Source organism: Solanum verrucosum, unplaced genomic scaffold (assembly GCF_900185275.1).
Source record: "Solanum verrucosum unplaced genomic scaffold, falcon-dt-bn FXZP01000259.1, whole genome shotgun sequence".
Taxonomy (NCBI): domain Eukaryota; kingdom Viridiplantae; phylum Streptophyta; class Magnoliopsida; order Solanales; family Solanaceae; genus Solanum; species Solanum verrucosum.
In genome coordinates, this window is record NW_026019973.1 from 799,170 (window position 1) to 811,592 (window position 12,423).

The following is a 12,423-nucleotide window of genomic DNA, read 5'->3' on the forward strand; positions in this document are numbered from 1 at the left end:
AACTGCTAGCTTCTTTTCAAATTAAATTCATACTAAATGTGACTTCAACTTTTTGAATATCTTTTACAACTTCTTCTTTTAGTACACTTTTTTATTTGTGTGTTAAAATGCCAACTAAATCCTTTGGTGCAAAAAGCAAATTAGATAACAAATCTGAAAAAAGAAAAAGAAAAGCATGTTCGTTTCCCATGAAAAAGAAAGAGAGAGAGAGAGTCGCAAGAATTATGATGTGATGGAGGAATTTTTTTATTCTTAATTAAATTTTTTGGCGTGAGTCATGATTAATAAGTTGTTTTTTAATTAATAAGAATGCTTTCCTTAAATGAATTTTAAACATTATTAATTCAAATTAATCGAAGCTCCAATATAAATTCCAAACATCAAACGAGAAACTTAAAAAAAAAACTAAAAGAAAACTTTGTAGGAGTTTAGAAATGAGATTTGGGACCACGATTCAAAGATTTTTTAAATTTTATTTAAAATAAGTGCTAATTTATGAGATATACCCAAAAATTCCAATTTCGATTTCAAATTTCAAAAGTTCCCAAAAGCTAGGAGTTCAAATCCCAAGTTATGATTTTAATTTTTTTAAAATATAAAACTCAAAGAATAACTAGAGTTACTACAATTATTGATTCGTTGAATCACTGAATCGTTGTAAATTATACATATTTAATTTAAAAATTTATAATAACATATAATCACAAACATTTATTTATAAGAAAAACACAAATATATATAATATGTTAATTAATTTAGCTCTTTAAAATATCTCGATATTCTATTTATAAACTATGATTTACTCAATAATAAAATCATATAAAAATTTAGTTTCTTAAAATATTTTTCATAAATTTCATATTTTTAATTATTTTTTTTATATATAAATAGTTAAATAAAATTTTAATTTCAAATCAATCTGAACACAAACGGAGCCCTAGGAAGAAGGAACAAGCCACGTGCCTGCATTCCAAAGTCCAAAACCCATATAAACCTCCCATTTCTTGCTTTGTTAAATTCACTTCATATTTTTTTCTCTCTTTCTTCGATATTTTATTATTATAGTTATTATCTCTCTCTACACAATAACTATTTCTTAGCCAACTTCTTCTCATCATCCTTCAATGGTAACTTCTTCTTCCTTCTCTCTTTATTTATATCGTAATCATTTAAATTTTCCCGACCTCTAAGATTACGTATACATCATCATGATCCTCTCTATATCGATTTTATCTGTCTGATTACATTGTATATGTTATTATTTTTGTTGGTGTTTTATATTTTCAATTTCATGAATTTGCGTATACAACACTTTGTTCAGATTTTATTTGTGCAATGACCTTGTTGTTGTATCTTTTCAATTGGACTAGATGGAGATACGATTGTGTACACGTTACACCCTTTTGAAATTTTACTTTCTTGAGATTGTGTTGAATACATTGTTATCGTATGTTTTGAATATTAGATTTTAATTTCTTTGTTCAATTATTATGCCATTTGAAAATGAAGTAAGTTTTCTGGGGAATCCATATTTATTCTTTTTTTCTTTTTTTGGACTACTCAATTTACAAAAGGAATATTAATAAAGAGAAATTAAAAATAGTACGACAAAAGTTGGTGTATCATAATTATTTTTTTTTTTGACTATTTCTTTGCTATTATAAGTTATAAGTATTGTCACAAAATTGCTTGCATCATATATTACAGGTAGACTTGACTTAGACCATCTCCGATTCAACACCAATTTTTATTTGATGTAAAATTTGGTGTTTTGGAGCTTCAATCCAATACCAAATTTTACACCATTGTGATGTGTGAATACTGATTAGTATTACACCAAATTTGGTGTAACACTATTCATCACACCAAATTCACTTTATTAAGTATTTCAATATTATTTCATTATACAAAACTTTAATTAAACATTATATAAATGGTATGTTTTAATTAAATCTCTTGTATATTTAATTATTTTTTATGTAATATTTTTATAATATTAATTTTAGATATAAAAAGTTTTTTTTTTATAAATTAATTTTTCTATATATGAATTTAAAAAAAAATTAAATTTATGTTAATTCTACTATAAATTATAATTGAATATAACTACAATTAACCTTCAACAAAATTAAAAATGCAAACATATAAATTATTAAACAAATAATACAATGTACTTAAAAATAACCAAAAATAATAAACATTCAACAAAGTAATAATTGACATACATCAAAATTGAAATATATAATACATAGTAATTTTAAAAAGTACAACAAAACATAATAATTCAAAAAAATTACAACAATAACTTAATAATCTGGCAGATTCTTTCCAGATCCACCAATACTATTAAAATATGGATTGTATGGGGTCGAAAATTGTTTTGGTTGTGGTTGCGGCTGCTAAAATTGATGACTTCTTTTTTCCATTATTCGAATTTGTTCTTGTCGAACAAATTCACGAACATTTGGATCAGCAATACCATCCAATATTTGCTAGCAATTTGTATTATTTAAAAAATTATGGTATAAAATATTTTTTTATCAAACAACTATAAAAGAAAATAATATAAATTATATATGGTGAGTGTTTTAGAAAGAATTTGTTTTATGAAATAAGAAATTATAATAAAATAATGATGAGAGAGAGAAATATTTTTTTATGTAAAATTTGGTGCAGTGGGTTGGAGTTGATTTACACTAAAATAATGTTGACACCAAATTTGGTGTAAAATTTGATGTTTGGGTTGGAGATGCCCTTCTAAGTTAACAGGGTTCAGGTGAATTTAATATTTATTTAAAGTCTTAACCTAATAACATTATATATATTGATTTGAATTATTATATAATTCATAAATTTTAAATTTTAAAATTATTTGAACGAGTGTTCATAGACTATTATACTCACTATTAAAAAAGATATAATTTAATTATTGACGAATTATGTTGTTAAATGTAAAATTTATCGTTAATTTTATTAGGGACGACTAATGATATATCATCAATTTTTTAATTGACGAAGTTTGGGGCTAATTCTATTTTTTTTTGGGTAGTGACTCTACGACATTATCGATTAATGTTTGAAATTAAACTAAAATACTAATTTAGTGATTAATAGTCAATGGTATTTTATTTTTTTAAAAATCAACTAAGATTGTGATATTTTTTATTTTATTTTTTTAATTTTTCTCCTCTTTTGATGTGTTCTTTTTCGTGCACGTCTTAGTTCCCTTTTTTCCCCCAACTTTTTCTTGTTTTGCTCTTTTTAATTTCTTTTATGGAGAAAAGAAAAAAGTTTGATACACTTTCTGATATTTCAAAAAGTTTGGAATCTTTTTAATTCTCTCTCTTTTTTCTTCCTTTATTTGGTGGTGATCAATTGGTTTAAAGTATCTAAACTTCTTTTAGGATAATTTTCACGAAAAAGCTCAAATTTAGCATATATTTGGTAAGGAGGAAATTTTTTTTTTTTTTTTTTCTCATGATGGCATGTTACAAAAAATATTTTTTATAAAAAGAGGAAAATAACTTTCCCAAAAAAAAAAAAAAGTTTTATAAATGATATTCTAAGTCTATTATCTCCTCCTTACCTACCCACCTAACGTCCTCATAAACCCGCTCCATCCTCAGAGGCGGAGCTAGGTGGGTTCAAACGAACCCACCAGCTTTTTCGTAGACCCTATATTTATATTAGAAAATTTGAAAAAATTATGTATATTAACTTGTGAACCCCCAAACTTCTAATCTTGGCTCCGCCAGACCATCCTGAACCCCCATTCCCCACTCCCAAAATGTTTTACTAAATTGTATATAAATACTTTTGTAATAATATTTGTTTAATTACTTACCGAATATTAAAAGACGAATAAAAAACCTACTTAATTTCAAAAAATTATTTTCTGGAATTTTTTTTATTTTTTTGGTACCAAACACACCTTTAAAGAAATGTTCACAATGCGCAAGTAGGTAACAATTACTAAAGGCCAATATATATACTATGCTTAAATAATAAATTTCGCAATTGGAATATTTATGCTTGGATAACAACACTAATATTAAGTTAAGTACTAATTAATTAATTAATATTTTTGCTTAATTTCTTCTGGAAGTTAGTGATATTTTTAATTTAGGATTGCTTCTTTTGAGGGTATTTTTCTCCAGCAATTTAGCTCTTCTGCTAATCACTTTTTTAACCTGATTCATTATATTTAGGCAGAGCTGGCACAGTATCCTAGGAGTAGTATTTTTCAGTTTAGATAATTTGAAACTTGAATTTTTTTTTAAAAAAGATGTATGAAGTATATCTTTATATGTTATCATTGTATTTTAACCTATTATAACAAATAATTATGTTTGTCTTATTTATCAGATTATTACTCTTACTTTTTTTTTAATCAAAGTACAATTGCATGTAAATATCATTTAGATGATCTAATTTCTACACTTGCTACAAAAAAAACATAAGAATTAACTATGAAGTTTATCGCTAGTTTGTTGCCGAATAGTCTTTAGCTAATATAATATTATTTTTGAATATAATTTATCACTAATCTATCGTTAATAAAATATATTATTAATTTTATTATTTCTTTTTTAGTTACTATCAGTACATAGAATTTAAACATTGTGATTTCTTCTTGTGGCTACAAGAAAAATTCTAGTTTTCATCCCTTTGATGTATCTTCATTGTTAGATTCAATAGTAATTATATTTGTTTCATCATTCATAACTAGAGGTGGTAAATGATGGGATCGGACTGAATTTGAATAAATCAAAATAATTTGAAGCTTAAAAGTTATTTGGATTGAAACGGATTCGTAATCCAATGTGTTCAATTTTTACTGAGTTTTAATTATTTTTTATTTTATTCTTTTATACAATTTTTAGTACCTAATTTTTTTTTTCTATTATAGCTATATATAACATATTAAATAAAATTTTGATAAGATTTTTCATGAGTCGATTTGAACAACCTATATGTCAACCTAATTTTTAATAGGTTGAAATGAATTGAACTGAAATGGATTGAACTAATAAACGGATGAGTCAATAATCCGCACAAACTTGAACATATTTCACATGTTTGATTTGATTTTGCCACCTCTAATTATGACCTAATTAGTTTGACTTTAATTAATTTTAGATTAGGCATTAGTATCCTTTTTATGTGGTGGAGTTGGAAAATAATAGTAATTGAGATGCAAACAAAGTAGGAAGATCCTATTACTTTCTCTATGCTTCCTGTTTTGGGTTTTTTCTCTTTGGAGAGTACTTGCACTAATTAATGTCTTTTTTTTTTTTTAATTTTCAAATGATAGAGAACATAGTTTGAGTTGGGAAATACAATTAAATTGTTCTAGAATTTGCTTTTGGTAAACAAACTTTAAAAATAACTTCTTTTTCATATCAACTTTTAATTATAGACTTTTTTTTTTTACACGCAACAATCTTGAGATGATCCATCATAATAAACCTTAGGTTTATATGGAGATTCACTATGTTTCAATCATATTAATCAAGTGTATTATATAGCCATTAAGTCTATCTTCTTTTTTGCGTTTACATCTCTATTATACATAGTAAATGTATAATTAATAAATCCGCCCACAGACTGGCAAATACATCAAATCAATTGAACTCCCATCATCATTCTGACAATACTCGTCTTGTCAAATCATTAGCTCTGATATCAATTATTAAGCAACGTAAATATACTTTATTAAGAGTATCATTATATTTTATCTGACTTTTTTTTCTTATCGACTTTCGACATGCGACTTTGTTCATACACCTAACCATAAAATAGTGATACTAAACACATACTAATTTAAGGAAAATTTATAAAAATAATTATAAATTTTGTAAGAAATAAAAATAATTTTTTTTTGTATGTGTGTGGGTGTAGGTTATAGAAGGAGAGGTGGGGCCAAGGGTTATTCTAACAGCACCCTTATCATTGGAGGAGGAATCAAATGATGCTGACTACAGAGCACCTAATCTGCTCCAACGAATTTTAAGCCTTTTCAGCAGTGTACGGCCAGGATCTGATCTCACACGTATTCAGGCAAGTTTTTATTTTGAGAAGTGCTTATCGATCGGTTCGGTTTGATTTTTTTTTATTACTGCTTCAATCTATTGATTTTTTATTTATGAACACACTATAAATCGATAACCAATTCAGTGAGATATTAGTAATTGGTTCACTGATTTTTAGTTCTTAACGGTTCGGTTTTAGAATTATACACTATCTTTGTTATTTCAATTCACTAAATAGTACTAAAAAAAAAAGATGTATAATTTTTTTGGTTTCCCACCTGGTGTTCGAAGTTCACATTGGAGCTTCGACTAAATTTGAATCGTGCACTGAAGGACCTATTCAGAGATGGTGCTCCCAACAAGATTTTCATTTGTGTTAATAACAGATATATAATTAATCATCAATTAGGATTTAGGACACATTATATTTTAGTTTGGTCCCCAACTTTATTTTTCTTCAAGTATCTACTTCAATTGTTTAGGTTGAGAATCATTTGTTGGCAAGGAAAGAGGAACAACAAAATGGAAAAAAGTTATAATCTACCTAATCCATAACAGTCATGTTAGTTGAAATTGCAATAAAATCCAATCAATAAAAGAACATTGTCAAATGTTAAACAGTAAACAAAAATAAAATAAAAATTAGGCATAGTGACTATAAATTATTCGAATCAATTGTTAACGTTATTTGATGTTAGTTTCAAAAATAATAAAAGAAATGTAGAATACCTCAATAGCTTGTTAAACTTGCTAGTAACATTTCAGTTAGATACTTGTATTAAGACTTGTTTCAATTAAGTATCTGAACATATAATAAAGTATTCTTATTATGATAGAGGACGTACATCAATAGCCTCTTAAACTTGTCAGTGTATTTGACTTAAACATTTAAATTACGATCTGTTTCAATTGAGCACATGAATACATGATAAAGTAATGTTCTAATTATTAGATACTTTCAATTTAAATTCTGAAAATGCTTTGCACGTGTTCTCAAGCATTCACTATGCAGATACGTTATTCACATAACATATGTCACCTCTTTTAATTATACACATCATGCTCAATTTGATCATGCTTGAAGTTTTACGACTTATTTTTATTGATAATTAAAGTCTCTTTTTTTTGGGAATGTAATTTCAGCTACCTCCATTATTCAACCTCCCAAAATCACAGCTGCAATGTTATGGGGAAACAGTGTATTGTATCAACAATGACATGTTAAGTAAGTGTGGAAAAGGGGAGAATTCACTTGAAAGGTTGAAATCAGTGGTGGGTTGGAGCATATCCACTTTGAGGCCTTTAATGTTTGGTGTGGCTCCTTATAATCCTATTCTTGGTGAGACTCATCATGTCTCTAGAGCCTCTCTCAATGTCCTCTTGGAACAGGTATAGAAATATTCTCATTTAATTGATTTATAATACGTGATTGCTTAAAAAATATTTTTTTTAGGCGAAAATCTATTGAAAATAACTTCTTTATATCTTTCAATTGTACATAGTTTTCTTTAGAGCTATTAACGACTTTCTTGTGATAGTAATAATTAAAGATAATAGATTTTGTATTATTACCTCTCCTCATAAAAGTATGTATTTCCTATTTTAAATGTTTGAACTGTTAGAGTGGGTAAAAGTCCCATATTGGTTGGAGAATGGACTGATGGTCTCCTTATATTGACTTGGTCAATTTTCCCCTCATGAGCTAGCTTTTGGGATTGAGTTAGATCCAGGTACCACATATTTTACATGAACTATGAATTATAGTATATGTAGTAGTACTTTTCACATAGTGAAACACATAAAGTGATTTGTCAAGGTATTGGAATTTGAGAAGTTCCTTAATCCACCTTGGCTTCTTATGTTTGAAGTTCAATACTACTTGTAATTTCATTCTTTCTATTAGGAGGTTAGTGAGATAATTAAATTTTAACTAAGAGAAGTCTGGACATATTATAAATTTTATTTGAATAAACTACATACTTTTATAATATTATGTTTCTGACCACTAATTAAGAGTTTCCTAATATAAATTGAGGAAGATACACTTATATACATGTATTTTACTACCAGATATACTAAAATAAGGAGAGAGACGAGCGAGATTTGTTATGTATCCCAGATACATGAGAATCATACTAGATACATGTATCTGGTGTGATTTGCATATATCTGGTGTCCCAGATACATTGGAGAGTGGCGAGTGAGATGGGAGGGGGGAGGGAGGCGAACGAGATTTGTTATGTATCCCAGATACACGTGAATTCATTTAGATACAGTGTACCTAGAACAAATTACACCTAATTTTGATCTTATGTATCCAGAGATACATGTATCTGGACGTATCTGAACGGGCTAAAATCTTGTAAGATTCGTAATATCGTAAAATAGAGTATTTCTAAGTAATTAACTCCTAAACTAGTGGGATTAATGTAAGTTTCCCTTTAAAATCTAGGAGTTTCATTACCCATGAAGTTGTGGGCCTTGTTGCAGCTGGGCTTAGTCTTTGATGTTGTCTTTATTCTTCTAAAGAGATGACAAATGGGCCGATTGCAAACCCAAATCAATTAGGCCTGTTTTTCTGTTTGGGCTCGAGTCTTGTTGAGTACTATATCACCTTTGTTAGAATTCCGTACTACGGTTTCATAATGGTTTGAAGTTTAAGAATTTTTATTTTTTTTTAATAAAAGGATCTCACATTTGGTACTTATTGAATGTTTTCTGTCTCATAATTGAAAGAAAAAAAGACACATTTTTATGAGAAATTGATTGTTGAAAAAAATAATCTAAATTTGGTGTTTTATTATTTTAGGTGTCCCACCATCCACCAGTGACTGCTCTTCATGCAACTGATGAGAAAGAGAATATTGAAATGATATGGTGCCATAATCCTGTCCCAAAGTTCTATGGTACTATTAATTATTTTAACCAATCTTTATATTCTTTTCTTTCATTTTTTATACTTTGTTTTATTTTTTCTAATTATTTCTTCAATTAACAAAAGGAAAGAGAATAATTTGGATTTTCTTAGGTCAACCTTTTCTCCTAAACGTCTTAGTATTGAATCTCCTCTTCTGTTAACATGAACATGAATTCGATTCTGTTTTAATTCGTTATTCTCAGAGAATCTATAAAATAGCTTTCTCAAAAATTGTACTTTAGCCATTCAAATAAAAATCTTTCATTTAACATCTATATATAAATTCTTTGTCCCAAATTTAACTCAAACAGTTTCATTTTTTTGAGTTCTTTTGCATAATAATTGAATTGTTTATTATACACTATATATACGTTTACTAAAAGACGGACGATTTTAATATGCCATAGGTACAAAAATTGAAACTGAGGTACATGGAAAAAAGGAGTTGAGGCTTCTAAATAAACAAGAAAATTATGTAATGAACTCACCAAAATTGGTGATTAAACTTCTTCCATATCCTGGTGTTGATTGGATTGGAAATGTAACAATTAAGTGTGAAGAAAGTGATCTTCAAGCTGATTTATGTTACCAAGGAGCTTCTTTCTTAAGCAACAAAGGATATAGATCAATTAAAGGCAAGATTTTTGTCTCTTCAACTTCAAAGACAATTTGTGAGATCAATGGACATTGGGATAGGTAAATTTGCACTTTATATTATAAATTCCTTCCTCCTTCCAATTATTTGTTTTTTGTTAGAGAAACATAAAAGCTATACTAAGCAATAGCGTACCTCGTATTTTTCCCTCTGCTTCAGGCTGTCTCACGATACCCTCTACAGCTTGACCAGAAACCAAAATATAAAATATGTGTATGGTATAGGGGTATGTTTGGTATGAAGGAAAATGTTTTCTATGAAAAATATGTGATTTATTTTTGTGTTTGTTGGTAAATAAGTAGAAACCAAAAAATATTATCTCAAAATATATCTGTATAAAATCTAGGAAAATACTATGGAGTTGGGGTAGGGGTGTTAGGGTGATGGTGATGGGAGTATCGGGAAGTGATTGCAAAGGCGGATTCAAGATTTTAATATTATGAATTTAATTTTTAAGATTTTAAGCATTAAACCTATTATATGTTTAAAGTTATGTGTTCATATTTACTCATTGTTACAATTTTACTAAATTCTTATATATAAATTAAAATATTGAATTCACGTGAACGCGATACAAATAAGCTCGATTCATCCAAGTTGGGTTGATAGTCAGTGTGGATGTCATTTGAAGACTTCATTCTCTTAGAAAAGAATATTTTTCAATTTTTTGATCTAACGTGAAAAAATTAATTTTTTTTTATTTGTTGCCACAGAAGTGTGACAACTAAGGATATAACTACAGGAAAAGTGAATGAGATTTACAATGCAAAGGAATCACTATCTGGAATGAAGACTCCTATTGTGAAAGATCCAAAGGTAATATTTCTTTAATTCTTATAGAAAAATGGATATTGTTATTAAATTGCTCAAAATAAAAATTAAAAAAAAACATGAAATTTGGAGCTAATATGCACACACTGAAATCTCTTTGGTTAAACAAATTTGTATTCATGACATTTTAAAAGTTTCTTCAAAGACACTAAGAGCCCGTTTTGATTGGCATAAAAAATACTCCCTCCGTCCCATTTTATATGTCACATTTTTACTTTGCACTTGCATTAAAAAATGATGTAATTTTACCCTTCTACCCTTATTTAATGTTTCTTAAGTCAACTTTATTAATAAATGACAAGATTAATTAACTCTATTCTATCAAGGGTATAATAGGCAAAATATGCATAAATTTTATAAAATAACAAGTATTGTGGTCCAGCTATTTATAGAAAGGGATGACATATAAAATGGGACGGAGGGAGTAGCTTTTAAGTCGAAAATAAAAAGTCAAACTGAAATGATTTTTAATACTTTTGGTTTCTGACTTATTTTAAGTCATTTTTTACCTTATCAAACACTTCGTAACTTATTTTAAGTTATTTTTTATATCTGTCAAACACTTCTAGAAGTCGAAAACTGACTTAAAAGTAGGTTTGACCAAATTTTAAGCCAATCGAAACACCTTATTTTAAATCAATATTACTAAAAATATCCCTCAAAAATGGTTCGTTAATCTACAAATTCAAAATAAAATTAATTAATTGTTTTTCATTTTACCCTTAAAAATTAATTATTTTTTAAAAATAAATAATAATTATTACATTCAAAAGAGGTAAGGATCAATTAGTAAGAAATGTTTTTTATTTATGATTTTTTTTAAAGAATTGTGAAAAAACATGATAATTAATATGAGACAGAGAGTACTAAAATAGTAATCCTTTCTATTCAAATTATTGATTCTGCACAACATACATTCTATAAAATGTTTTATGCCTATGCCAATCCAAACTAATTTACTTTTTTTTTTTTCTCTAAGAGGAAGGAATGCAAGGAAAAAATCTTTTATTTATAAAAAAAACATTTAATAGTTTAATTATAAGGCTGTTTATCTAATCTATGCTCTATCTTATTTTAATCGTCTCACTTAATTAACACTCCATCAATTGACTAAATATAGATTTTTAAAAAGAAGAAGCAATAAATTACTTCTTGTGTGTTTTCTACTGTGTGAAATATTTTAAACAAATTCAATTTGCTAATACAACTAGTATTTTGGATGACTTATAATTAAATATATGATTAATCAATCAACTGTGTCTTAATCTTGAAATAGAACCCTCTATATGAATCACATGTGCCTCCATTCAAGCGATTCATCATTTTTTAATGTTGAATGTCAATCTTTCACGATTCTTCTTTTTCCTTTTAATTTAATAGATGATTCAAAAAATATCATTTGTTTCTTGTGTTTATTAGGTTGTTATGCCAAGTGAATCAACAGTTGTATGGGCAGAAGTAAGTCAATCAATCCTAACTAGAAATTGGGATAAAGCAAAGCAATCAAAGGCAATAATTGAAGAAAAAGAAAGAGAATTTGCAAAAGAAAGAAAATCCAAATCTGAAATTTGGATTCCAAAACATTTTAGAGTATCATATAGTAAGGAATTAGGGTGGGAGTCCACACCAAATGAGAGGTGGGTCCCACAAGCTCCAATTATTGTTCCTACTTGATCAACTTGTAATTAATAGAATTTAAATAATAATTTTAGGTCATTTTCCTTCATTAAATTCATTTGTTCTATTTATGTAGATGTAGATGTAGATGTAGATGTAGTTGTGTTCCTAGAAATTGTCAATGGCTAATTGTCTCACTCTTAATTAGGTCTACCTAATCAAAAAGTTAAATTTTGAAAATTGAAAGTGTGTACTTTTACCTGGTGTGTTACGTTGGTCAAACTTAATTATCGATACCAGTATATATATATATATTGATTATTTTATAATTATTCAAAGGCATTGAGCGATAAGTATCTCTGTCCATTATT

The 12,423-nt window shown here is 27.4% G+C and overlaps 1 protein-coding gene across 1 annotated transcript; it reads left to right on the top strand.

Annotated features, from left to right (window-relative positions):
* The first annotated feature begins 1,083 nt into the window (after positions 1–1,083).
* LOC125817226 (oxysterol-binding protein-related protein 4C) lies at positions 1,084–12,166 on the top strand. Its single transcript, XM_049496772.1, has 7 exons — positions 1,084–1,127; positions 5,902–6,060; positions 7,176–7,421; positions 8,842–8,938; positions 9,357–9,645; positions 10,318–10,420; positions 11,855–12,166. Exons 1-7 carry the CDS (start codon positions 1,125–1,127, stop codon positions 12,107–12,109), a joined length of 1,152 nt encoding a protein of 383 aa, XP_049352729.1. The 5' UTR covers positions 1,084–1,124; the 3' UTR covers positions 12,110–12,166.
* The last annotated feature ends 257 nt before the right edge of the window (positions 12,167–12,423 follow it).